This window comes from Trichomycterus rosablanca, chromosome 13, assembly GCF_030014385.1.
Source record: "Trichomycterus rosablanca isolate fTriRos1 chromosome 13, fTriRos1.hap1, whole genome shotgun sequence".
NCBI lineage: Eukaryota > Metazoa > Chordata > Actinopteri > Siluriformes > Trichomycteridae > Trichomycterus > Trichomycterus rosablanca.
The window spans coordinates 3,420,887-3,448,808 of NC_086000.1; the positions used below are offsets into that span (position 1 = coordinate 3,420,887).

Below are 27,922 nucleotides of genomic sequence, written 5' to 3' on the forward strand. Positions count from 1 at the left end.
AAAATGAGTATTTATAATTAACTACTCAGTCCACAAATGATGGAGTCACCTCACCACATCTCGGCTTCAGATGGATTAAAACGAACCCTGGTGCGATCTCTCTGTTAGTGCGGTTCACTACAGTAAGTGTGGACGCTTCCTTCTGAAGCAGACTAAGTCGCTCTGAGCAGACGGGTCTGCGTAGCCAATTAGTCTTGCACTACTGGAGACCCCGATCGCGTCCGAGGAGGGTATATTTTGCCTGACGCACACCCCCTCTGACGCGCTCCGTCCACCCCTTCTTATTCGCCCGTACTTCAGTGGATTCACACATGAGGTCAGTCTCCCACTGATCTCCACGTTCCTCCACCTCTGTACAGGCACCTTAAGCTATTTACCAGGGTCCTTACACAGCGTCAAAGACCCCGCCCCTTTTTAGTCCGGTCTTTTTAGTCTCACTCAGCAGACTGGTGGCCAGTTGTGTCTGCCGCAGGCCCACTGCTGACCGGTAGCAGAGCTGAGATTCGAACTGAGAGAATATCAGGCTGCACCAGCAATTAGTCTTCAGTTCCCAAACCAATAAAAGGTCTCATTAATAAGAAATGTGATGGAACACACGGGGGTAAACACGCTCCTGTCCAATATTTTGGAGTGTGTCGCAGGTATAAAATTCTTCGGCTTCTATTGCACTTAGGATTTTTTCCTTTCTTCTATTATCAGTTAAATAAAGATTTAAAAGAATAAACAAACCACAGATTCGTCCTTTAACTGTATTTACCTGTGACTGTGTGTATTGAGGCAAAATTTATGCAGCACTGCAGGTACGTATTGTTTGCAGACTCGTTGGCTGCGTTCGAGCTGCACGGATTACCACGTGTTAACACGTGTACAGACAACATAACTGCAGGAAATTTTGGGTGGGTCACCTGGGCAGGTCCAACCATGTCATTCTGTTCTTATTACTTCTCTTTCCATGTCAAGTCAAGTCAAATTTATTTATATAGCGCATTTTACAATGAACACTGTCTCAAAGCAACTTTACAGAATCCAGGACCAACAGACCAAAAACCACTATTGATCAAGCCGAGGGCGAGAGTTGCAAGGAAAAACTCCCTTAAAATTACAGGAAGAAACCTTGAGAGGAACCAGACTAAGCAGGGACCCATCCTCCTTGGGTGGCCTGCAGCCCTTCACAATCCCTGTCAGCTTTAGTTTTCCATCCACTCTGTAAGGGTGGCACGGTGGCTTGGTGGGTAGCACGGTCACCTAAGAGCAAGAAGGTCCTGGGTTTGATTCCTTTCTGTGTGGAGTTTGCATGTTCTCCCTGTGTCTGTGTGGGTTTCCTCCAGGAGCTCCGGTTTCCCCCGACAGTCCAAAGACGTGCAAGTGACTACCTGTCCTGTCATGAACGTAACCAAAGTGTAAAACATGATGCTTAAATCCTAGTCCTAATAAAGAAATACAGTTTTCGCGGCAGCTTAACTAAATAACAGGGATTGACCGCCACCTTGTGGTCAGCGCAAAAACTGCACCACTGTTTGCATTAAATACAATACAGCAGCAGTCTCAGGTTCTGCCTCATTATGTTTATTATTTACAGCGTTCTGTACAGATTCATGGACACTTGGTGCATTCAGAGTGGCACATAATCCCACACACACATTCTGTCCCCTCATTAAAGCTTGTAGTTTATCCCTCCCTGTGTGTGTGTGTGTGTGTGTGTGTGTGTGTGTGTGTGTGTGTGTTGTGTACTCCAGTTACGCAACCTAGCAAAACGAGCAGCGCTGCAGACAAACATCTGCACTGAGGCGAAGGTCTCGCATTCCAGCTGTCAGGACTGCGGTGGTTCACACCCACACTCGAACACACACTGTCCATGCAGCTGTGCAGCCAGCACGTCCGCCCGTTCTCCGAGCTGGAATCTGATACTGAGAGCACTGTGTTAAAATCACTGCACTGATCATTATGCTTATGTTACACGTCATCTAGCCGAGTACCAACACGTACACTGACTGCATCCACTGACATCGACGTTTACAGCATGTAGCAGACGCTTTTAATACTGAAGTCTGAGCAACTGAAGGTTAAGGGCCTTGCTCAAGGGCCCAACAGTAGCAACTTGGCGTTACCTTAACCGCTGAGCTATTACAACCCAAACCACTGGGTGTTTAATTAGAAATATAGCAATGAGCAGGACCATGTTTGCTCTCAGAGCGGCCTCAGCTCATGGCGGCCTGAATTCCACAAGCTGTTGGAAGCTCTCCATTGAGATTTTGGTCCTTGTTGACATGACTGCATCATGTACATTCAACCACACCCCAAAGATGCTCTTGTCAGATTCAGATCCGTTGACTGGAGAGGCCATTAAAGTACACTGAACCTCTTGTCATGTTAATATTTCCATGTTCTTGGATGTATCAGTGCCCACTATAGCCTTGGAGTCCTGTTCCTGGATGTATCAGTGCCCACTATAGCCTTAGATTCATGTTCTCAGATGTATCAGTGCCCACTATAGCCTTAGATTCATGTTCTTGGATGTATCAGTGAACCTGTGCCCACAGACTATAGCCGCAGAAACCACATTTCCCAGTATAGATCCCTCACTGTACCTACCAGTTGGGAGCAGACATTGTAGGATTGTTAAACCACAAGACCACAAGTTTTCTTTTGCTCATGGGTCCAGGTCTTGTTCTTGTACATCAAGTTTGCTTTAAATTTTAAATTTTTAGCATTTTGCAGACGCCTTTATCCAAAGCGACTTACATTATAGTTACAATATACAGTTTGAGCAACTGAGGGTTAAGGGCCTTGCTCAAGGGCCCAACAGCAGCAGATGGGGCTTGAACCAGCAACCTTTGGATTACTAGTCCTGTGCCCTAACCACTAGGCTACGGCTTGCCCCTATTGCTTTGATGTAAAAAGTTTACTAGCAGCCCTGCCGTGACTCTTGGTGTATGTTTGTGTAGCTCACACCATGCATGTTCTGCTAAAGGTGGGTCATAGAGATGCACATTCAATTCTGTGTGTGTGTGTGTGTGGTCACTGAGTGCGGTCACTGAGTGCGTCCATGTGTGCGAGTGACTAACCGAGGGCCTTCTGAGGAAACACCAACTCATGTAGCGAGTCAGAGTTAGCCCTCGCTTCACGTTTCCTCTTTTTATCTTCCGCGCACGTTCGTGGATGCGAGCGTCAGTCAGGAGCAGCCGTGAACTCGGACATGTTGAGGCACGTCTTCCACGCCAAAGTTCCCGAGCCTCAGGCAAGTGTGTGTTTTTACATCCACTACATCCAATCGGATGGCGGAGAGAACCGGAGAGAGGGCGAGCGGGCAAGAGAGAGAGAGAGAGAGATAGAGAGAGAGAGAGAGAATGTGTGTGTGTGTGTGTGTGTGTTGTACATTAGTGTATAGAGTGATCATACAGAAGTGTGTGTGTGTGTGTGTGTGTGTGTGTAGGAAGAAATAGTGTCGTTTTAAGAGGACAGGAAGCACCTGGATAAGCTCTTCCTGTGACCTGATCCTCAGCTGTTTAATATTCACCACAGTCTGTGTGTGACGTCACCCGTGAGCACTAACATAACGCAGGCGTGTCAGTTTCAGTTACGAGTTCGTGAACTTGTGATTCCAGGAGCACTGAGAGTGAGTAACGACCCGCAGCCCCCGAAACTCACACTGGGTCAGGAAACTTCAGAGTAGGCTCTGTAGAGCTCAGATGTAGGTGTTTGCTATCTTTGGTTTAGGTGTTTTTATTATTAGTGTTTGTTGATATACTTTTATCCAACAGTCTAAGCAATTGAGGGTTAAGGGCCTTGCTCAAGGGCCCAGCAACCTGGCAGTGGTGGGGCTTAAACCCGCGACCTTCTGCTTACAAGTCCAGTACCTTAACCACTAGTCTACAACTGCCCTACATGATACTTTACAGGCTTGTTTACATTTACGTTTTTATCATTTAGCCGACACTTGACCCATTGCGTCATGCTTCCTCTCCACCAATGCCGACCTCGGCTCTGATTGAGAAGAACGAAGCTAACCCACGCCCCCTCCGACACGTGGGCAGCAGCCGTGTGCATCTTATCACGTACACTTTGATGAGTGCAATGCGGATATGCACCGTGTACGGGGAGACACACCCTGATCAGTGCGGTCTTTCCTCATCTCTGTGCAGGCGCCATCAATCAGCCAGCAGAGGTCGTAATTGCATCACTTATGAGAGAGAGACCCCATCCCGCTTAGTCCCGCCCATATCTGAACAACAGGCCAATCGTTGTTCACGTGGCTGCTCAGCCCAGCCGGTGCTCGATGTATTAGAGATCCCAGCTCCGGTGTTCTAGCGTGTGTTTCTACCGCTGCGCCACCTGAGCGGCTTGGTATTCTGTTTTTATTGGGTGTTTTGTGTGTGTGGTGTTTGTGTTTTGGATTGGCAGGTGCATTCATGTAATTAAATTACAGCTTTTCTTAACTTGTACTGTACATGAGAGACCCTGAAACCCTGACGGTTCAAACGTAAGCCGGGTTTGTTGCATTGTTGTTCCTGTGTTAGTTCAAAACCACAATAAAAAGAGGAACTCGAGCCTTAACGTTCAGTAATGAAGGCCGGGGTGTGTTTAGTAAACAATATCACGAATGTGTTGATAAATTAGTGAAGAACTAACCCTTGAATGTAATGATGAATTTTATAACATTATCATGGCTCACAGTGCATGCATGTAAATACACACAGTCCGACATCCACCGAGCCTCGTATCACCTAAACCTTCACATTACAGCACACACTCCTCTCTAAATAAAGTGAGGATTGCCGGCCTCGGTGGGTCAGCGTTTGATCACTGGAGCAACACAGGAAATGATGGAGCGTGTCGAAAGTTTTCCTCTCTCTGAGGCAATAATGGTCAGTCTGATCTAAACCAAGTCACATTTCACAATCTGAGGAATTTACTAACAGAGACGAGGGGACATGAAGCCGAACGGAAGTGAGATCATACAGAAGCAGGACTGCATTTGCATTTTTATTGCATTTATCCTCATTATTCCTCCCAATCTAGTCGTAACCAGTTACCCGATTGCATTACGCTTCCTCTATACTGATGTTGACCTCCACTCTGACCGAGGAGAGCCGTGACTAACACACGCCCCCTCCGACACGTGTGCAGTAGCCGACTGCATTTTTTCACCTGCACGGGACAGAGGCGAGTTCATATGCGGATCAGCTTTGTGTACGGAGAGACACACCCTGATCCTCATTATCCCTCGACTCACATCAGTTATGAGGAGTCCCCATCCGGCTCCCACCCTGTATAAACAACAGCCAATCGTTGTTCTGGTGCGCCACCCGAGTGCCTAAAAGCTTTGGGTGTTTTTAAATTCGAAGCATTTCATTTACTTTGTATTTGCTTGCCCATGTGTATGCAGCCAGAAGTTTCTCCACAAGAGGGAGCTGTGGAGTCTGTAGTCACGCCAGTATTTTACATCAATAATGCTTTGTGTCCATGTTAGGCAGGTTTGAAATACCACAGTAAACACACGGAGTGTCTTGCAGGGCCAGACTTTTACTAGTCTAGATTCACAGAATTAAAGTCATGAATTTGGATTAAATCCGAGTTTGAACTGTATAGGCAGAGTTACAACAGCATTGTGTTCCAAATTGCACACAACTCCACTAAATAATGTCTTGTTAGTGCACTTAAATGGCTTAGTTCTACACTCTGTAGGGCACAGGATGCGGGAGAATTGGGACGCAGCCGGTACAAATCACCAAATACGCTCAGTTTGTGTGAGCTGTGGATCACAACAAAAAAGGGACGTTGTAGCCTAGTGGTTAAATTACTGGACTAGTAATCAGAAGGTCACAGGTTTGAGCCCCACCACTGCCAGGTTGCCACTGTTGGGCCCTTGAGCAAGGCCCTTAACCCACAATTGCTTTGACAATATACTGTCACAGTGCTGTAAGTCACTTTAGATACAAGCGTCCGCTAAATCCCGAAAATGTAAATGTTTTGGAACAGGATATTTAACAAGCTTTAAGTGTCCACATTCTTTTGGCCAGCTAGTGTTTTCCTAAATGAAAAATATTCCTAGCCATAAAAGACTGCAGTCTATCAAACGCCCCAAGTGACATTAGAATCCATCAGGCTCTTCTTTTTACCAGCCGGAGGTGGATTACTTACATGAAGAAACACAGTGTACTCCAGGTATTCCTCCACCCCTTGTTCAGGCACCTTAACCAGACTGTATGATCGCTGTGAGGTGATACCCCATCAGGCCTTTCATACCTCAGGTTGTGTTTTGTGAGAAATATCAGGACTGTGGTTAAGGTACTGGACTAGTAATCACAAGGTTGCTGGTTCAAGCCCCAACTCTGCCAGGTTGCCACTGTTTGGCCCTTGAGCAAGGCCCTTAACCCTCAATTGCTTAGATTGTATACTGTCACAGTACTGTAAGTCACTTTGAATAAAAAGCATCTGCTAAATGCTGTAAATGTAAACATCAAGTCTCCAACTTAGCAACACTGCCCCTCTATTATCAGCCTTCCATCTCCTCGATTAGCATTTGGAACACAGCCACATCTGTGGTTTGAACACCCTCATTTCTCTCAGACTACATCTCTCTCTCCTGTGCTTTATTCTTTCTTCCTCTTTACCACCTTTCAATCTCTCTGTGGTTCTCTTCCTTCCTGTCCCACTTCCGCCCGCCACCTCTCGCTCACTCTGGGCACGTACACGTCTCACCCTCACACGCCTTCAGGCCGGGCTCCTGCTCGGATGGCATTACCGCGGGCACGTAGAGGAGATGCAGGGATGCCCGGACTGGCGGGATGACAACATGGAGGGAGAGAAAGACAAGAGGAAGTTCAAACTGAGGCAGATTTTAAATGTTTACCTGTTCAGACGGCACCACGGTAAAGCGTTAACCAACGGCGCTAACGGCGCGTCTCAAAGAGCCGAAAGTAACGGCGTCAAAAGCTCGACCGCGTCTAGTACGGCTTCAGCGAGAGAGCAGGACGAGTGGACGGTCAGTGAGCACTCGTACACCTCATACACCTTGTCTTTTTAACAAATTAGCTTCAGGAACGTCTGTCCAAACCACACATGAATCAGACAGGTAAAGGTGGGAGAAAGAGCTACGCTAAGTTTCCACAGTGTGGTTGTGACTTAGTAAGAACTGAAATGACTAAAGCTGATGACGGAATTTTATTGCTTCTATAGAAAGTCCCTCACTAGACTGACCTGATCTGACCTGATCTGATCTGATCTGATCTGACCTGGCGTGACACTTTGTGTTAAAGTTGTTTGTTGATTATAGTTGCTGATTTGATTAGATTATTTTACTATTTAAGGTTCTGAACTTTGAGGTTGTGCTTTTCTGTGTTTATATTTATAAAGTAACCAGTTGTCAGCAGCACGAGTGTAAAAATGTTTTCTCACCACGGTTCAGGTGTTGCACAGTACACGTTTAGATCTGTAATGCAGGCTAGCTAACGAAGCAGCAAAGCTAAAACTGTAGCATCACTGTTAGCTTTACTAAAGGCTACATTAAATGCATTTTAGTTGATGTGAAAATCTTCTGTCTTACGTTACGTAGAAACCTGTCGTATAGCACTGACACTATACAACTGCATATATAACACTAATATAGTGACATTACAGCTGTATAACACTGTTACATAGTGACACTATCTTTGTTACAGTGACACTGACACTGTACTGACATTGTATACCTGTTACATAGTAACACTGTACACCTCTGTTACACCTGTTACATAGTAACACTGACATTGTATACCTGTTACATAGTAACACTGTACACCTCTGTTACATAGTAACACTGACATTGTACTCCTGTTACACCTGTTACATAGTGATTCTGACACTACTCCGTTAAACCTGTTACATAGTGATTCTGACACTACTCCGTTAAACCTGTTACATAGTGACTCTGACACTGTACTCCGTTAAACCTGTTACATAGTGACTGACACTGTACTCCGTTAAACCTGTTACATAGTGATTCTGACACTACTCCGTTAAACCTGTTACATAGTGATTCTGACACTACTCCGTTAAACCTGTTACATAGTGATTCTGACACTACTCCGTTAAACCTGTTACATAGTGATTCTGACACTACTCCGTTAAACCTGTTACATAGTGACTCTGACACTGTACTCCGTTAAACCTGTTACATAGTGACTGACACTGTACTCCGTTAAACCTGTTACATAGTGACTGACACTGTACTCCGTTAAACCTGTTACATAGTGACTGACACTACTCCGTTAAACCTGTTACATAGTGATTCTGACACTACTCCGTTAAACCTGTTACATAGTGATTCTGACACTACTCCGTTAAACCTGTTACATAGTGATTCTGACACTACTCCGTTAAACCTGTTACATAGTGATTCTGACACTACTCCGTTAAACCTGTTACATAGTGATTCTGACACTGTACTCCGTTAAACCTGTTACATAGTGACTGACACTACTCCGTTAAACCTGTTACATAGTGACTGACACTACTCCGTTAAACCTGTTACATAGTGATTCTGACACTACTCCGTTAAACCTGTTACATAGTGATTCTGACACTACTCCGTTAAACCTGTTACATAGTGACTGACACTGTACTCCGTTAAACCTGTTACATAGTGACTGACACTGTACTCCGTTAAACCTGTTACATAGTGATTCTGACACTACTCCGTTAAACCTGTTACATAGTGATTCTGACACTACTCCGTTAAACCTGTTACATAGTGACTGACACTACTCCGTTAAACCTGTTACATAGTGATTCTGACACTACTCCGTTAAACCTGTTACATAGTGATTCTGACACTACTCCGTTAAACCTGTTACATAGTGACTCTGACACTGTACTCCGTTAAACCTGTTACATAGTGACTGACACTGTACACTTCTGTACTGACATTTTATATTTGTTACATACTGACACTGTACTCCTTTGTTACATCTGTTACATAGTGACTCCAACACTACTCTTCCATTACACCCGTTACTTCTGTTACACACTGACACTGTACTTCTTCGTTACACACTGACACTGTACACCTGTTACACAGTTACTCTGACACTGCACTCCTCTGTTACACCTGTTACATAGTGACTGACATTGTAGTCCTCTGTTACTCACTGACACTGTACTCCTCTGTTATACCTGTTACATAGTGACTGACACTGTACTCCCTGTTACATAGTGACTGACACTGTACTCCTCCGTTACACCTGTTTCATAGTGACTCTGACACTGTACTCCCGTTACACATTGACACTGTACTCCTCTGTTACACATCGACTCTGACACTTTACACCTCTGTTACACCTGTTACATAGTGACTGACACTACACCTCTGTTACACCTGTTACATAGTGACTCTGACACTTTACACCTCTGTTACACACTGACACTACACCTAGTAAACAAAGCGATCATGTCATACTTGTACCCACTGTGTGTTTGGTAACTTCTGACATGGTTTGGTGTCACACATTTCTGCTGTGGTCTTACTGTCAGTAAACTACTGGTGGGTTGTGTTTCCCGTAATCACTCGGTTTGGTGAGCTTCCTCTCTTCACTGCCTTCATTCCTGCTCTGTGTTGATTGTTGGGTTTAATGTTCAGACCGATGAGTCTTGGTCATTTTCATTTAAAAAGTTTAAACAGTCCCCTTGGTTAATTCACTGTGCTCATTTCTGGAGAGTGATCATAATGTTTTGACTTATTAGTGGATGGAAGAGTTGCTTAGTTCACCGTAAACTGTCCAGAGCATCAGGTTCATGAGAAATGGGAAGTGTAGTGCTGATAAGAGGCTAAAACAAGTGAGTTTCAGTGATGCACAGGTTTCTGTGAAACACTAAATCTACAGCTGATAAGAGGCTGGACGTGATGAGTTTCTTAGAAGTAGAGCTGATACGTGAGTTCTCTTAGGAAACTCAAGTGATGATGATGATGAAGGATTCTCATTCTGTTTCCTCCGACAGGAAGATCATGTCATCAAGGAGATCAACATTACGCATGTGGTCAAGGAAGGGGCAGAGAAGGCCGACCCCTCTCAATTCGAGCTGCTCAAGGTGCTCGGACAAGGATCTTTCGGCAAGGTGAGGTGGCACGAATCATAACCAGTTCCCCTTTTATAAGTGCCACGTAGTACAACACCACACAACTAAATCCACTATATGGACACATATTGGGACACCCCTTCTAATTATTTATTATTTCACTATTCATGTTTCAGCCACAACAATTGCTAACCGGTTTAATAAATCAACTATTTTTTTAAGTAAATTATATGTTTTCAACTTTGCATCAAGAGTTTAGGGAAGGCCCTTACCTGTTCCAGCATGACTGTACCCCTGTGCACAAAGCCAGATCTATATTTTTGGCATTTAGCAGACGCTTTTATCCAAAGCGACTTACAGTTGTGACAGTATACAGTCTAAGCAACTGAGAGTCAAGGGCCTTGCTCAAGGGCCCAACAGTGGCAGTGGTGGGGCTTAACCTGGCAACCTTCCGTTTACTAATCCAGTACCCTAACCACTAGGCTACAGCTTCCCTATATCTACATCCCCCACTGAACAGCTCTGGGCTGAACCGAAACATCAACTGTGTTTTTTTTGCCCAGCATCACTGCCAGACATACAAACGCCCTTCTGACTGAATTCCCACAGACATACGTGCACAGTCATGCTGAAACAGGAAAGAGCCAAGAGCTAAACTCTTGCTGCAAAGTTAAAAGCATATCATTTCCTTTACACAAGTGTGAGAAGCCAGGCAGGGCGGCACAGTGGCTCGGTGGGTAGCACTGTCGCCTCAGGTTCGATCCCCAGGTGAAGCGATCCGGGTCCTTTCTGTGTGGATTTCTGTTTGCATGTTCTCCCCGTGTCTGTATGGGTTTCCTCCCATAGTCCAAAAACATGCAGTCAGGTCAGTTGGAGCTGCTAGAAATCGGTCTGTCTCCAGGCTTAACACACACTTAACACACCTTATAAACTCATCAGTGTGTGTGTGTGTGTGTGTGTGTGTGCATGCAGGTGTTCCTGGTGCGCAAGGTGACCCAACCTGATGCAAACCAGCTCTACGCCATGAAGGTCCTCAAGAAGGCCACGCTTAAAGGTAAAAGCCCCAAACACACACGTACACACTTGCACATTTATGTCAGTATAATGGGGTCCAGGGGCGTAACTATCGGGGGGGCAGGTGCACTGGGGCCCATGGTGGGAGGGGCCCTCCACGACATGAACTTAACCCCCCTCCGCATTGTGAATCGTTTTACAATATTATATATATATGAGCGGGCCCATGAGCTCCTAGTTACGCCACCGATGGGGTCGTCACTCAATATAACTGCTGAATAAACTGAAAATAGTCTCATGCTGATACACTGCCAGGCGAGTGATTTAAACATCGTTGTGTTTAGGTTTGAGCCTGTATTTGCTCTGTCTGTACACTAATGTAGGAATGCACAATCATATTAAATCATATTCATATTATCCAGTAATTATGACTGAAAAATACATAGAAATTTAAGCAATGTGTGGATTTGCTTGATAAATCAAACTGAGATCAGTTAGCCTAGTATTTAAGGCGCTGGTCTAGTAATCTAAAGGTCGCTGGTTCAAGCCTCACCACTGTCAGGTTCCTAAGCAAGGCCCTTAACCCTCGATTGCTCAGACTGTATACTGTCACAGTACTGTAAGTCGCTTTGGATAAAAAGTGTCTGCTAAACGCTGAAAATGTAAATGAGGTGTAATGAAGTGCTTTTGCAGAGGAGCCAAAAATAATGTGTACCAGCTCATCGACCGTCAAAAGTATTTTTACCACCACAAGAAACTGTGCATGAGAATAAATTTAGGAGCACAGACACAAACGCAGGCACAGAAATAATCTGCCAGCTACAAGATAAGAACGATTCTTTCTTTAGCAGCAAGTTAATAAGCAAAAACTACATACACACCAGCTCGACAGGTAGGCAAACAGCACAGTCCATTAGGGAACTCAGGACCTTCAGGATCTGCTAAAGACCACTAATATTCATGCCATTCAAAATCCTAATAAAACAACCGACAGGTTTCTGAGGCTACAGTGGGCACAGGCTCAACAAACTGGACCGCCTAACAAAGTAGGTACACGAGTCCAACGAGGTTCTGTATTAATACACAGTGTCACCCCAAAGCTCTCTGTAAGAACACTCAGTACGAGCTGTTTGCTCCTCTAGGTTGTTTACATAGTGTTGTGGTTAACCCATACGTTTATTCTTCTTCTTTTGCTTCTTGCTTTCCTGCTCTTGTTGCTGAGGTTTTTTGCAGGTGCAGCTTTGACCTCAACCACACACACACACACACACACACACACACACACACTTCTCTTCAGCTTCACACGACTGTATTTAAACAGAACTTGAACTTGATGTAAAGCTGTATTTAAACAAAGCTTGAACTTGATGTAAACATCACCCCCCCCTTCTAATACTGATCCGTTTCACGACATCATAAGCGCCGTGACCTAGAATTCACACAGGACGTGTGAATTAAGTGATGCATCAGCGACGCCTCGAGCGCAAATTCACACCAGGCGCGACTGTGTGTCACATAAGCACACGGCAGAGTGAGAATCCTTTTATAGAGGATCGTGCATCTGTTATTACACCCAGTGATCAGCTGATGGTGTGTATTTGTGTACAATAAGGATCATATCATAGAAACACTGATTAATATTACTGGAAATAAACTCCAGAGTGTGTGAGAAGTCACATTGTATGCGGTTGTTTTAGATTCTATCAAGTGCACTTAAGTGCTGATTTTCTTTGGCCAAGCAGCCAAAGAAATCCACCTTAATAACAGCAACACCTAAACTTCACATACAAGAACCAGGAAATATTAACGTAAATATTTAATATAAATATTAAATTCTTGTACCTGTGATTTTTACATTCGGTGGTTTGAATCACACGGGTCCTGCAGGTCTGCTCAGGTTGTCTGAGGAAGAGTAGCCTCACTTCATGCTCAAATGCATTCCAAAACGTTATTGTTATTAGCACAGTGGCACCGTCGCCTCACAGCAAGAAGGTCTTGGGTTTGATTCCTTTGTGTGGAGTTTGCATGTTCTCCCCGTGTCTGTGTGGGTTTCCTCCGGGAGCTCCGGTTTGCTCCCACAGTCCAAAAACATGCAGCCAGGCTAGTTGGAGACACTGAATCGTCCTATAGGTACCTGGCTGCTAGGATGCAGAAACCAGTGCATTGTAGTGCCGGTCCCAAGCCCGGATAAATAGGGAGGGTCGTGTCAGGAAGGGCATCCGGCGTAAAAGCTGTGCCAAATCAATGCGGATAACGAGAGCAGCCGAGGAAAGATCTGGAGAGCTTTGCATGTCTCTGAGACTCCACTGTGGGCAGGTGAATATACAAGACTGATGGAACAGGGGTGTGTGATGAGAATCGGAGTGGACTAGATTGGGAAGAACAGAAATAACCCCAATACAATAAACCCAATACTTCAAACTGTACTTTAGTGTCAACTCAAATCAAGCATGTGAGGGAACATTTCAGTAGACTGGCAAATTCAAAGCTGAGACTCGTGTGCTTCAATAATTACGTCCACCGCTGACCGCTGATCTTTCCTCCCCTGGCAGTACGTGATCGAGTTCGGACCAAGATGGAGAGGGACATCCTCGCGGATGTGAATCACCCGTTTGTGGTCAAACTGCACTACGGTGAGTAAAAGCTTTCTTTTTACCTCTGCAAAAAGGAATGTCACTATTTTACTGGTCTGTCCCAAGTTTCCAATGATAATGTATATGTTTACATATGTCCAGTCTTATTTACTGAGGTATTATGACAGATTTCTTTTAATGGACAGACAGATCAGACACAGCAGCGCTGCTGGAGTTTTTAAACACCTCACTGTCACTGCTGGACCAAGAACCGTGCACCAACCAAATATATCCAGCCAACAGCGCCCCGTGGGCAGCGTCCTGTGACCACTGATGAAGGTCTAGAAGATGACCGACTCAAACAGCAGCAATAGATGAGCGATCATCTCTGACTTTACATCTACAAGGTGGACCAACTAGGTAGGAGTGTCTAATAGAGTGGACAGTGAGTGGACACGGTATTTAAAAACTCCAGCAGTGCTGCCGTCTGAGATCCACTCATACCAGCACAACACACACTAACACACCACCACCATGTCATTGTCACTACAGTGCTGAGAATCATCCACCACCTAAATAATACCTGCTCTGTGGTGGTCCTGTGGGGGGTCCTGACCATTAAAGCACAGGGTGAAAGTAGGGTAAAACAGTATGTAGAGAAACAGATGGACTACAGTCAGTAATTGTAGAACTACAAAGTGCTTCTATATGGTAATGAAATGGACAGTGAGTGTAGAAACAAGGAGGTGGTTTTAATGTTATGCTGATTAGGATGATAGCGCACCCATCCACAGGATTGTTGAGTATTAAAACAGTTTAAATCATATGCTAGGACACTTTGGAACATCTATGGCACTAACGTATTAGACAGAACTCCTTACACTATACCGAGCTGAACTGAAGCTGTTCCTATTGGCTCATTGTTTTTACTTGCTGTATGTCTCTACCTGTGTGTGTGTGTGTGTGTGTGAGCAGCTTTTCAGACGGAGGGGAAGCTCTATTTGATCCTGGACTTTCTGCGTGGAGGTGACCTCTTCACCAGACTCTCAAAGGAGGTACTCGCATCCGAACCCTACACCCGAGATAGTGGAACATAGAACAGAATTAGTCACATGACTGAGCTGACCTTGTACACTCAGCTACACTAAATTCATACTTCATAACTCACTGCTGTGTGTGTGTGTGTGTGTGTGTGTGTGTGTCAGGTGATGTTTACAGAGGAGGATGTGAAGTTCTACCTGGCGGAGCTGGCTCTGGGTCTGGATCACCTGCACGGCCTTGGCATCATCTACAGAGATCTGAAACCTGAAAAGTACTGAACTAATTCTTCACTCTAAGTTTTTTCCTCTTGTACTTGTAATGATGCTTCACAAAATGATGGGACAAATTTCTCTAGAGCTGACCACCCTCCTTAGAAATGTTTTTGTAATGTATTTATTTTCCTCCGTCTTTACCCGACCAGACTAGCTAGCTAAGTCTGAACGACTAGTTTTGTCAGGTTCTCGTGAGTTCGAATCTCAGCTCTGCACAAAAGCAGGACATCTGGACAATTTCGGAACGTGGTGAAGGGGGGGTTTGGCTTGGGGATAATAATCTGACAAGTTTCATTTTGTCTAAAGGATGCTGCTTGGTCCTTTAACGTAATTAAAACCATTTAGTAGTACAATGACATTTTGAAAGACCAGGTTGGGTTCAGTTCCCGGGTGGAACGGTCCGGGTCCTTTCTGTGTGGAGTTTGTATGTTCTCCCCGTGTCTGTGTGGGTTTCCTCCCACAGTACAAATATGTGCAAATAAGGTGAATTGGGGATACAAAATTGTCCATGACTGTGTTTGACAGTAACTACTTGTCCTGTCATGAATGTAACCAAAGTGTAAAACATGACGTTAAAATCCTGATAAATAAATAAATAAATGGTAAGACCAGGTACAAACAGACGTTCCTTATATCCTCAGGATGCCTCATATACACTGTAATGTGTCAAAAATGGTTTAAACGCCTGTTAGTAAATTTTAACATTAAATTTTTACATGAAGCACAAGCTTTTACGTTTATTATCTTTATCCCATGAAGAATTAGAAGATTCATTATTCATCTTCAGCCTACATTACCCTAATTATTTATTGTTTTATATATAAAGATTAGGACACACAAAAGTGTATATTGGCCATTAACTAGCATCATTTTTTACTTCAGAGTGACCGCAGATACCATTCCTGTAAAAAAAAACAACAACAAAAAGCCAGTTTACAGTAAATCGACCGACAGAGAGCTGTGTTGTCACACATTGTAGAGAAGTGTCGTTTGGTGAATTTAAAGCCAAATTACTACAGCATAAACTAATTGAGTGTTAATCTGATGGTCGCTAATGTACTGCTCTGTTTCAGCATCCTGTTGGATGAAGAGGGGCACATCAAACTCACAGGTAACACACACACGCACACACTGTATGTGTGCAGGAATTCACACTATTAATTCTTAAACTTTTCTAACACATCAAGTATTAGATAATGTCAGTCTAGTACTTCTAATCAGTCCCTTGTTCCTCTATTTTCACTCTGACTTACATGTATAAGTAACTTAATCACACTGACGTTCCTGTGCAGATTTTGGACTCTGTAAGGAGTCTATAGACCACGAGAAGAAGGCCTACTCGTTTTGTGGTACAGTGGAGTACATGGCCCCCGAGGTGGTGAACAGGCAGGGCCACATACACAGCGCTGACTGGTGGTCGTTTGGGGTGCTGATGGTGAGCCTGTCTAACTATTACGTCTGTTCATATGGCTGATAGGCTGATAAAACATAAACCAAGTGTGTGTTCTGTAGCTGGCTTAAGTCCACACAGAATACTAATTCTAAACACACTGCTTGGTCATTGTGCACCTACATGCATAATATTACCTTAAGTAATATTACTTTTTCATAATTACAAGCATTTAACTTGTATTTCATTACCACACTTACAGGTAAAAAAAAGTAATTAGATTAGTCAGTAGTCAGGTGGAGTGGGTACCGTTTTACCCATAACACAGCTGAGCTGAGCATTAGGACGATGCTTTCAAAACAGCTCTGACCTGCAACCTAGCATCAATCTACAGCAAAAGAGCAACAATTAGTGAATTTACTGTGTGTGTGTTTAGTCTCATAATAATAATACAGTTTGTGTGTTTCTCCAGTTTGAGATGCTCACAGGTTCTCTACCGTTTCAAGGAAAAGATCGTAAGGAGACGATGAACCTCATCCTGAAGTAAGTTCTCATAGATTCAAGTCTAATGTACAACACGGCCCGTTATAAGTGGCACAATGGTCACAAACACTAATTGTTAGCTGTGATATTAACATGACCGGGCATCTAACAGGCACAGTCGGCTGTGTCTTGAGGGAGGGAGGTTGACAAGGCTCCTCATTCTCTAAAAGTCCATCTTTAGCAGGTAAATGGCAGGTGAATAAACACTGCTGCTGTCCTCAATTAGACAGGGGGTGGTGCAAGTGCCATAGGAGTAGCAATCAGGAACTGGAAATAATTAGACTAAGAGCAAAAGGGGCAAAATAATAGTAATAAAGAATAAATAAATCAGGTGTGTATAAGCTTCCGGAACTATCTGTTGCAGAGAAGTGAGAAGCTGGAAATATACACTTCATTCATATAGTCGGGTAGCAATGTCGCCTCACAGCAAGAAGATCCTGGGTTTAATTCCCAGGTGGAGCGGTGTGGGTCCTTTCTGTGTGCAGTTTGCATGTTCTCCCCATGTCTGTGTGCTCCGGTTTCCTCCAACAGTACAAAGACGTGCAAGTGAGGTGAACTGGAGATACAAAATTGTCCATGACTGTTTGATTTTAAGAACTTGAACTGATGAGTCTGTCCTGTCATGAATGTAACCAAAATCCTAATAAATAAATAAATATACATTCATACAGTTTGTAAAGGTCCCTGTTCCTCTGTGTGTGTGTGTGTGCAGGGCGCGGCTGGGGATGCCTCAGTTTTTGAGTGCAGAAGCACAGAGTCTGCTGAGAGCTCTGTTCAAGAGGAACCCCATTAACAGACTGGGTAAGAGACAAACGTCATTCACTTGTGTTAATGCGTGTTTGCACATTATAATGAAAATAAAACTCACATTGTTCTCTGTGTGTTTATTCTCTTTATGGACTGTGTTGTAGCTTCTGGACCAGACGGTGCAGAGGAGATTAAACGTCATGCTTTCTTCTCAACCATCGACTGGAATGTAAGTTTAAAACCTTGAGCTCACAATCCAGCTACTACTGCAGCAACACCACACGTCATTTGTCGAACATAGAAAATATACAAACGAGTCACTGAAACATCTGGAATGGGATAATTTACACACATCTGTCAATCAGCATTTAAAAACTGTATAGTTTAATAGCTGTTCAGTGTTAGTAATCTGTGTGTGTGTGCGCATTTCAGAAACTTTTCCGTATGGAGATCAAGCCTCCTTTTAAGCCTGCTGTGGCCCGACCGGACGACACTTTTTATTTTGACTCGGAGTTTACCTCCCGCACCCCTAAAGGTAAGCGCTCAGCCTAGGTTCAGTGGTACAGTACTGAAATGAAATGGATGCTTATTACGTTTTGAGCTTGCCATGTTTTTTCTGAGTAGATTTCTTTTGCAATTACGCCAGTGACAGTAAGAAATAAAAAATCATGAAGTAAATACCATTTTGTGTGTGGAAAATTCGCTGCTATGAACTCAATCCTATTGTTGTAGCAATAGCACCGGATTAAAAAAATCTAAAGTTTGGATAATTTTAGTGATTTCATTTATTTCATGGTGTTAGATTTAGGCTGAAATGTTTGTTTGTAAAAACGTGATGGTTACTGTCCAAATGCCAGTTTTACTATTTTAATAAACATACTTGGGCATTTATTTTCATTCAGGTTTATGACAATTTGTGTAATACGTCACACTCTTAGTTAAGTTTGACTCTACATATTTATGAAATATATTTAATTCATATTACGTGTGTATGTGTGTTTTTGTAAGACTCCCCCGGTATCCCCCCGAGTGCGGGCGCTCATCAGCTCTTCCGCGGCTTCAGCTTCATTGCCACGGCGCTGCTGGAAGAGGAGGGCACGGAGGAGTTCACCCAGCCCCCTCCGCACCCTGTGGTGCAGGTCAGTGGTCTGTTTGTCCATAATTAACAACACATGCAGAAGAAACACCCATAAAAGGGGCACGGTGGCTCGTTGGGTAGCGCTGTCGCCTCACTGCAAGACGGTCCTGGGTTCGATTCCTAGGTGGAGCGTTCGGGGTCCTTTCTGTGTGGAGTTTGCATGTTCTCCTCGTGTCTGTGTGGGTTTTCACCGGGAGCTCCGGTTTCCTCCCACAGTCCAAAGACGTGCAGTCAGGTTAATTGGAGACTGACTGTTTTTGACATCATAAACTTAATGAGGAACTACCTGTCCTGTCATGAATGTAACCAAAGTGTGTAAAACATGACGCTAAAATCCTAATAACGAGTAGCCACTAGATGGAGCTGTTTCTGCAAGGAAAATGGATTTAACTCTACCAGTGTTACATTAGAAACCTGCTAATAACATGTTAGTTTATATTATTACTATTGTTATTACAGTATTATTATTACTGCTATTACAGTATTATGTGTGTGTGTGTGCAGCAGTTACATGGTAAGAACTCTGCGTTCAATGATGGATATGTACTGAAGGAGGATATCGGCATGGGATCTTTCTCTGTGTGCAAGCGCTGCGTTCACAAGGCCACTAATACTGAATATGCAGTCAAGGTTAGTACACACACACACACACACACACACACACACACACACACACAGTATAAACAGACTGATGTAAAAAAGTCATACAGCCCACTGCTCTCAGGTTCGAATCCCTGCTGATGGTCGGATGGGTGCCTACACAGACACAAATGACCGATTCTCATCACGGCTGCAGTTACAGTCTCTGCTACCACACGCGTTTCGGAGGGGGCGAGTGTTGGGTAAGGGCCACCACGGTCAGGCTAGAGGCCCGCAGCAGCAGAGGAGCTAAAACTGGGCGACTAGATTAAGAGATAAAAGGAGAAATGCATTAACAGGTTTTTTTAATTGGATAAATTTCATCTTTTTGCTTAAAGATAAAATAAACATTCAAATGTGATCAGGTATTAAATACAGCATTACAATCTAATATTCATTCACGAATTTCCTTCTGGGATCAATAAAGTGATCTATCTACATAAATGTAGTACAGATGCTTTTTTTTATTATTATTAAAAAGGGTTTTTTATCAGCATTAATATCAAAATTGGTCTATAATTACGTTAAAGATGCATAAAACACCCTTACACAAACACCCTGAGCTTTGCTGTTACTGATAATGATGAGTATTATTAGTAATATTAAATGCTGTCATATTGATTTTGACTGGCGACCATATAGATTGTGTTTCTCCAGGACATCCTGTCTTGTGTTTGGGTCTTTGGGCTACTTAATGGCTACTTAATTTTGATACGTGACCATATGGATTAATCTCATTGCTGGCTGTCCTCTTCCTCTTTTACCTTTATAATTATACTTTGCAATGAGCAGGTTCTTCTTATAATGTGTCCAAAATGAAATGTGTTTGGCTTTCTAAACACCCTGAGCTTTGTTGTTACTGATAATGATGTATTATTAGTAATATTAAATGCCGTCATATCGATTTTGACTGGCGACCATATGGATTGTGTTTCTCCAGAACATCCTGTCTTGTGTTTGGGTCTTTGGGCTACTTAGTGGCTCCTCTATGTGCATTTGTTATTCTCGTTGTTGACCGTCATCTTCCTCTTTTACCTTCAAATCTTCCAAGCATAATTATATTTTCCAATAAGCAGGTTCCTCTCATAATGTTTGGCTCGCTAAACACCCTGAACTTTGTTGTTACAGGTCATTGATAAGACCAGCACAGATCCGTCAGAAGAGATCGAGATTCTGTTGCGATACGGCCAACATCCCAACATCATCACAATGAAAGATGTAAGTGCACATGAAACCTTTTTACATCTACGTGAGCCTGACGCTCAAACGCAGGTTATAAAACGGATAGTTCCGGTCCTAAAATCTGATTGGCTGAGCCGCGTTCGAAGCCGTTGTAAAATCCCCGATAAACGCACACCTAGGACCACCTCACATCATTCCATATTAATACGCCACTGAATAGAAAAAGTTAGTTATTTTCGCCCTCATGTTGCCTAGCAACACTGTTAATCGAACTATTTTGCGTCGCGGAAGAATGCTTTATTGTAAGTTTATACACGATAAATACATTTATGATTAAACATTGTTGTATTTATTATATTTTATGTTGACCGCCGTTTTATAAAAGCAATAAGCCACTCGAGACCGTGCATTACTGTTATGATTTTAGCACGGGGAAAGAAGTTTTAGTTTTTAAACGTCATCCCTGTGCTAAAATCACAGTAATGCACGGCCTCTCATGGCTTATTGCTTTATTTAACACGCTGCTACCACCACTGTGTGCAGGTATATGATAACGGGAAGCTGGTTTACCTGGTGACTGAGCTGATGAGAGGCGGTGAGCTGCTCGATCGGATCCTTAAACAGAAGTTCTTCTCGGAGAGAGAAGCCAGCTCTGTGCTGCACACCATTACCAAGACTGTGGAATACCTGCACTCTCAAGGGGTACAAACATGCATGCTGATCATGCACATGATGTATAGGATCTATGTAAGGCCCTACTAAATTCATGGGAAAAGGTGTCTTACATTTCATGGCGGTCATTAAATAACTCTCATAAACTGAATGATGTCCATGTTTTGAAGCCCCCATCCTGTGTCCAAATAATAGTTTTCCAGAGTCGTGTTTTTAGCTGCTTTAGACTTCAACATCTTGGACATTTTGTCTAACTAATTGCTAGGTTGTTAGCACTGGCACCTCACAGCAATCGGTCCGGGTCCTTACTGTGTAGAGTTTGCATGTTCTCCTTGTGTCTGTGTGAGCTTCAGTTTCCTCCCACAGTCCAAGTGAGGTGAACTGGAGATATAAACTTGCCCCTTGGTATGAGGGTGTGAGTGTGTTTGCCCTGTGATGGACTGGCCGTCTGTCCGGGATGTTTCCCACCAATCGCCTGGTGAATTCTATCCATCATATCCCTCAATTGGATAAAGGTAAAACAATGAATGAATTAATTAATTAATAATTATGTTGTTTCTTTAGGTGGTGCACAGAGACCTAAAGCCCAGTAATATTCTGTACGTGGATGAATCTGGAAACCCAGAGTCTTTGAGGATCTGCGACTTTGGCTTCGCCAAGCAACTCCGTGCCGACAACGGCCTCCTAATGACTCCCTGCTACACCGCTAACTTTGTCGCTCCTGAGGTAAGAACTTCAGTTTTACCAGAGGAACGTGTTAAAGAACAGATGATTACATCAGATAGAACTGAGTGTATGTAACTTTCCTTTAAGGTACTGAAAAGGCAAGGCTACGATGAGGCCTGTGATATCTGGAGTCTGGGAGTGTTGCTGTACACTATGCTAGCTGGGTAAGACACACACACACACCTCGGATTCAGTTTTCATGCTCACACTTTAACATTTAAACACAAAGCTACAGGTCTGTGGTAGGGCAGCAGTATTGGACTAGTACTAGTACCCACAACTCACCAAGTTGCCACTGTTGGGCCCCTGAGCAAGGCCCTTAACCCTCAATTGCTCAAACTGTATTCAGTCATCACTGTAAGTCGCTTTGGTCGTCTCATGTCTCTCTCATTCTTTTACAGTTTCACTCCCTTTGCTAACGGTCCAGAGGACACACCAGAAGAGATTCTGAGCAGGATAGGGAACGGCCATTTCACCCTGACCGGTGGCAACTGGGTTGCAGTGTCTGACGCCGCCAAGGTGACTCCAACACACCCACACTGGTTCCGTTTTGGTCACTCGAAACCATTTCAGTGTGATTATGTCTGACTGACTCTCTCTGTGCACAAATCGAGGTCTATAAACTCATGGTCTGAGAAGTCCCTGAACCACAGGGACAGTGGTAGCCTAGTGGGTAGAGCTTTGGGCTATCAATCGAAAGATTATCGGTTTAAATCCAGGCTCTGTCATGCAGCCACTGCTGGGCTCCTGAGCGAGGCCCTTAATTCTGTCTGGTCCAGGGGCACCGTACAATGGTTCTGACCCCAACTCCCAAACAAGCTGGGATATCTACACACATATGTAGTGTACACGTGTAATATATATATATATATATATGTGTGTGTGTGTGTGAAATACACGCACCCCAGTGGCCTCACCACAACCCCACTTTCAATCCTATAAGAGTGCCTAAACCAGTCAAAAAAAATTCAGTTCACAGTTCACTTCTAGAGGATCCTGAGAGAGTCAATTCTCACATGTCTGTCTGTCTGTCTGTCTGTCTATCTATTCATCTATTCATCTAATCATCTATCTATCTATTTGTCTGTCTGTCTATCTTTCTATCTGTCTGTCTCTCTGTCTATCAAAGTATCTATCTGTCTATCTATCAAAGTATCTATCTGTCTATCTATATCTATCTATCCATCCATCCGTCCGTCTATCAAAGTATCTATCTGCCTATCTATCTATCTGTCTGTCTATCTATCAGTAAGAATGTTTGACATTTTTTATAAGTAGTCTGCTCGATTTAACAATAATAAAAAACTCCAGTGTTATTTTATACCCCCCGATTGCTATGTAGGATTTGGTGTCGAAGATGCTGCACGTGGACCCTCATCAGAGACTAACGGCTAAGCAGGTGCTTAAACATCCATGGATCGTACAGAGAGATCAGCTTCCCAACAGCCAGCTGCAGCACCAGGATGCCCAGCTTGTCAAGGTACCTACATTCACCCAAATGTTCAAACGTAACCAGTCAGCCAAGATGACCAGCTGCTGTTTACACATCTGTATTAGGTACAGGGTTGCTGTGTATAGTAAGATGTACACAGTGTAAAAATGCTGCACCGGACACACTCATACAAGCACCACCCACCCACACACACAGAAACCATCAGTCATGTTAGTGTATAGTCTGAGTGATGTCCACAACTTAAATCCACCTTGTTGTTTGTGCTCCTATAGTGGTGCACTAGTGTCTAAACATAACCAACAATTGAGCAGCATTCCCCACACCCATATTCCAGATTTAATCAATCTTATCTGTAAACACAATATAGCTCTTAACGCTTTAATGGTCTCACCAAAGAAAGGCTGTTTTCTTAAAACCTTCTACCAATATTTTTAAGTTTAACACACGTCAACCAAGGAGTAGATTAAGAACAAGATTATTTAAATACAGTTTTTTTTTTATCGAGTATTTAGACTCACAATCAAACCATTAAAGTGTTAAGGACAGTTTTACCATCATCCTGGTCCCCACCTGGATACTCTAGAGTCATGAGTAGAGGGACTCTAGTGTCTGGTCCCAGTGAATAAATACCTTTAGGATCATTTGCTCACCATCACGTTCTCGTCCAATATCAGCGACCTCGAAATGCCTGCTCTTTTGAGTGACAAATTCCCATAGACACAGGGCAGTTGTAGCCTAGCGGGTAAGGTACTGGACTAGTAATCGAAAGGTCACTGGTTCAAGCCCCACCGCTGCCACTCAAGTTCTAGTTCCACCAGTATTTGTTCTGTTGTGACTTTACTTACTGGGTGCACAGTTTATTTTGTGTTTGTGGGTGCCTGCCTCTGACTTTCCTTTCTATTTTTGTGACAGGGGGCGATGGCTGCCACGTACTCGGCCCTGAAGAGTTCCCAGCCGACACCCGAACTCCAACCCATCGAGTCTTCGGTCCTAGCCCAGAGGCGGGTCAAAAAACTTCCCTCCACCTCTCTGTAAGGACGGCGAGACCGCGGCGGAGAAAGTTCGAGAGCGCTTTTGAAAGAAAGAAAGAAAAAAAAAAAGAACAGAAGCCATATGAAAGCCATGCTGTGAAGCTCTGTGGACTGAAAATGCTCTCTTCGACTTGCACGTGCTATCAGCAGGCTAACGGAGCTCGCACAAGCTGTCAAACAGAATAGGTGGTGGCTATGAGTATGACTGGCACGTGGATGAATGGAGCGCTGTGACTGCAGTGCTCTGTTAGGGAAGTCTTCAGTGTGAATGTGTACATGAATGTGGCTGTGTGTGTAGGGAAGAGCCACACAGAACTAAAGACTATCGAAATCAAAAGCTGTTTGTCTCAGACAAAAGTTTCCATTTTGTTTAAGTGTCTTGTTTTCTTCTTGTTTGCTAACTCTGTTGACCACAAGCTTAAGTCTAGTCCACACACAGACTAGAAACAAGCTTTTCCACGCGGATATGAGTGTAAGACGTTGACCGGGTGCTTTGTGGGTACAGGATGGGTGGTCTTGCATGGCTGCAGATTTGTTCAGTGCTGTATTGTTGCTTTGCCATGCTGATTATTGCTTTGTGACACAGGTTTGCACAGGGTTGGGGTGTTTTCAATGTTTCCATTTCCTTTAATTGTCCAAAACCAGGAAGAAGCAGAATATGATGATGTGTTAAATCTCAAAGCAAAGCCTCTGTAGTGGCATGCTAGAGATCTTGTATTTTTGCTAAGTACTTTTTTCTCTGGATATTGATTGCCGTTTCCTGTGTTTTCATGGTTCGATTGTGGTTCTGCCGTTTTGTTTGTTCTGTCAAAGAAAAGTAATTTTATAAATGCATGCTGATCACAACTGATATAAAAGTAAGAGCCTGAGTGATGACTGCAGGTCCTCGTTGCTGTTTGTGATTCTTTTTTGTTATTTGTCCTACTCATGTTGAAAGAAAGGTGAATAAGTCTGTTGTCACACCAGCTTTAACTAATTCTGAGGATCAAAACAGTTACAAAATACACAGGTACTCGCACTATCCACGTTAAAACTACAGGCATACACACATTTATCTGGATATACGATGAGAAATCCAACGACTTGAAGAAAGACTTACACTGATTAGACACGATAGCCAATTCAATCAATAATAAAGTAAAATTTTTATATAAATGACTCGAATAAATGAGCTGAAATAATAAAACCTGTGCAAATAGCACAAATTTACTTAAGCTGTTAATCTGTATTAACTCAATTACCTCCAAATAGCTGTTTCAATTCCATACTGATTCACTTTACAATGACTAGAATTAAGCTGGGGCTCATGTCACAAATGACCCAGTAAAATACAGACTGAATTACTTTTAAATTTGGTTTATGCATCAACTTACTAAATAGTTTCATCTCACATGAGCACAGCCACTAAATCATGAGCAAATAAAGTTATTAATCAGTAAAGCAAATCAGATTTAGTTCCTGAATCACTCTTGGATGATTCTATTAGTCTTTAACACGGAATCACTCCTAAATGACTCGACATGAATCAAGAATCACAAGCGCTGTTGTAAATACTAAATCCTACATCACCCCCAAGTGGTTTAATTCACTAAAATTACTGCAGCACAACCATATAGATTAATTTAATGACTTATTTTCATATTAAATTACAACTAAATGACTGAATCAACAGCAAACGTCTCCAATTTGATTCAGTTATGTGTTTCATTGTTCTGATGCTACCGTGCTACAATGGAGTTGCCCTAAGAATTGAGAAAACACTTCCGTCTCGGCTCCTAGTGTCAGAAATCGTGACTCAAAATGAATTCATTTGAAGTAATTATGCGATCGCTCCTAAAGCACGGATTGGTATAGAATCAGTATCAGGAAACCTGAATTTGAACAGTGTCACTTAAATGATTCATTTCACATACCGACTGTTTATAAAATAGCACCACAGTTTCACATTGAATCACATTTTGACTGTAAGAGACTGAGACCTGTATTCAGAAATCATTAATACAGAATTAAATGAGCGAGGTGTGACAATAATGATGTGAAACGTCTTTTGTACTGTACATGTTAGTAAAGTATATTATATATCTATTTTCCTGTACTGTTTCTGAATTATGACTTGAATTGTTTCTTTTTATTTGCTTATAAGAGAATCGACACAACATGGCACGTCCTCGCAAAGCTCAAGACTGACGTTTCTTTCCTTTAACAAGAAATAAAGGCTGTTGGGTGAGGATTGGCGCTGATGAAATGTGTTACTACATAAAGGTGTTCATGTTTCTGCTCTGTAGCTTAAGGTGGGCCTAAGTTGTGTGTGTGTGTGTGCCTCTAATGAGACGAGACGGGTCTGAAGTGTTTGGTTCCTGATGCCTTTCTATTAAACACGTTATTCTGCCCTGACCGCTCTGTGTTGATTTCTGCCTTTATTACGTTTCTTTTTGTGTTCCTGTGTCGAACTGAATCTACAGCCTGGACCAATAAAAAGATTGTGTTGGAAGGTGTGGCACTACGTGAGCTTTGTGTGTACTATGTGTTGGGCCAGACTTTATCTACTATTTAAAAGTCTCAATTCGTTTTGCTCCCTCGGACCTAAAAACACATGCATTACTGTTTTATACATGTTCTTTCACAACCCAAGAGTGCATATAATCGAAGCCACACGAGTATACACCAACATAACAACTCAATGACCTTGCGGGCAGCAAGGTGACTAAGTGGGTAGCACTGTCGCCTCACAGCAAGAAGGTCCTGGGTTCGATCCCCAGGTGGGGCGGTCCGGGTCCTTTCTGTGTGCAGTTTGCATGTTCTCCCCGTGTCCGCGTGGGTTTCCTCCCACAGTCCAAAGACGTGCAAGTGAGGTGAACTGGAGATACTAAATTGTCCATGACTGTGTTTGATATAATCTTGTGTGAAATGATGAATCTTGTGTAATGAGTAACTACCGTTACGGTCATGAATGTAACCTAAGTGTAAAACATGACGTTAAAATCCTAATAAACAATGACCTTGCACCAGGTAAAATAGTAACTGTCCCTTTATATATATGCAATCATATGATCGGTCTTGTTTTTTCTCTCCAATCAGTCGTCAGATTCACCTTCTTAAAGATCAGTTTAGATCATAAGGGATCCACCGTTCTTAATGTGGCTGAAGACGACAGCCTCTTTGGTGCCACACTTTACCTATTTATATTTACATCAAGTACCATGTCCAGATTTACAGATCCAAGCAATTAAGTGGCAACCTGGTTTGTTTGTTTTGTTTGTTTATTAGGGTTTTAACGTCATGTTTTACACTCTGGTTACATTCATGACAGGAACGGTAGTTAATACACAAGGTTCATCAGTTCACGAGGTTATATCAAACAGTCATGGACAATTTAGTGTCTCCAATTCACCTCACTTGCACGTCTTTGGACTGTGGGAGGAAACCGGAGCACCCGGAGTAAGCCCAC

At 43.1% G+C, this 27,922-nt stretch overlaps 1 protein-coding gene and 1 long non-coding RNA gene across 10 annotated transcripts in view; one reads left to right on the forward strand and one right to left on the reverse strand.

Moving 5' to 3' along the window:
- Nucleotides 1-26,869, forward strand: part of rps6ka1 (ribosomal protein S6 kinase a, polypeptide 1) — a 54,732-nt gene extending 27,863 nt beyond the window's left edge. The window contains exons 1-21 of one of the 2 annotated variants that reach the window (XM_063007974.1): nucleotides 6,764-6,985; nucleotides 9,976-10,092; nucleotides 11,026-11,107; nucleotides 13,620-13,700; nucleotides 14,616-14,695; nucleotides 14,846-14,952; nucleotides 16,027-16,064; nucleotides 16,246-16,388; nucleotides 16,816-16,886; nucleotides 17,599-17,687; nucleotides 17,798-17,862; nucleotides 18,066-18,168; nucleotides 18,642-18,772; nucleotides 19,276-19,401; nucleotides 20,539-20,628; nucleotides 21,136-21,294; nucleotides 21,829-21,990; nucleotides 22,078-22,154; nucleotides 22,392-22,509; nucleotides 23,333-23,470; nucleotides 24,356-26,869. In XM_063007974.1, coding sequence (XP_062864044.1) covers nucleotides 6,764-6,985; nucleotides 9,976-10,092; nucleotides 11,026-11,107; nucleotides 13,620-13,700; nucleotides 14,616-14,695; nucleotides 14,846-14,952; nucleotides 16,027-16,064; nucleotides 16,246-16,388; nucleotides 16,816-16,886; nucleotides 17,599-17,687; nucleotides 17,798-17,862; nucleotides 18,066-18,168; nucleotides 18,642-18,772; nucleotides 19,276-19,401; nucleotides 20,539-20,628; nucleotides 21,136-21,294; nucleotides 21,829-21,990; nucleotides 22,078-22,154; nucleotides 22,392-22,509; nucleotides 23,333-23,470; nucleotides 24,356-24,478 — 2,322 coding nt within the window. In that variant the 3' untranslated portion in view covers nucleotides 24,479-26,869. Of the gene's footprint in view, nucleotides 1-6,763; nucleotides 6,986-9,975; nucleotides 10,093-11,025; nucleotides 11,108-13,619; nucleotides 13,701-14,615; nucleotides 14,696-14,845; nucleotides 14,953-16,026; nucleotides 16,065-16,245; nucleotides 16,389-16,815; nucleotides 16,887-17,598; nucleotides 17,688-17,797; nucleotides 17,863-18,065; nucleotides 18,169-18,641; nucleotides 18,773-19,275; nucleotides 19,402-20,538; nucleotides 20,629-21,135; nucleotides 21,295-21,828; nucleotides 21,991-22,077; nucleotides 22,155-22,391; nucleotides 22,510-23,332; nucleotides 23,471-24,355 lie in introns of those variants that run through there. The other variant, XM_063007975.1, reaches the window with a different exon arrangement.
- Nucleotides 6,579-27,922, reverse strand: part of LOC134325734 (uncharacterized) — a 29,538-nt gene continuing 8,194 nt past the window's right edge. For 3 of the 8 annotated variants that reach the window (XR_010014325.1, XR_010014332.1, XR_010014329.1), the window contains 7 exons: nucleotides 21,163-21,279; nucleotides 19,480-19,673; nucleotides 17,755-17,896; nucleotides 14,879-14,945; nucleotides 14,588-14,712; nucleotides 12,910-13,725; nucleotides 6,579-6,780 (listed from right to left, as the gene is read on the reverse strand). This is a non-coding gene — a long non-coding RNA (uncharacterized LOC134325734). Of the gene's footprint in view, nucleotides 6,781-12,909; nucleotides 13,726-14,587; nucleotides 14,713-14,878; nucleotides 14,946-17,754; nucleotides 17,900-19,282; nucleotides 19,385-19,479; nucleotides 19,674-21,162; nucleotides 21,287-27,922 lie in introns of all 8 variants that reach the window. The other 5 variants (XR_010014331.1, XR_010014327.1, XR_010014328.1 and 2 more) reach the window with 5 other exon arrangements.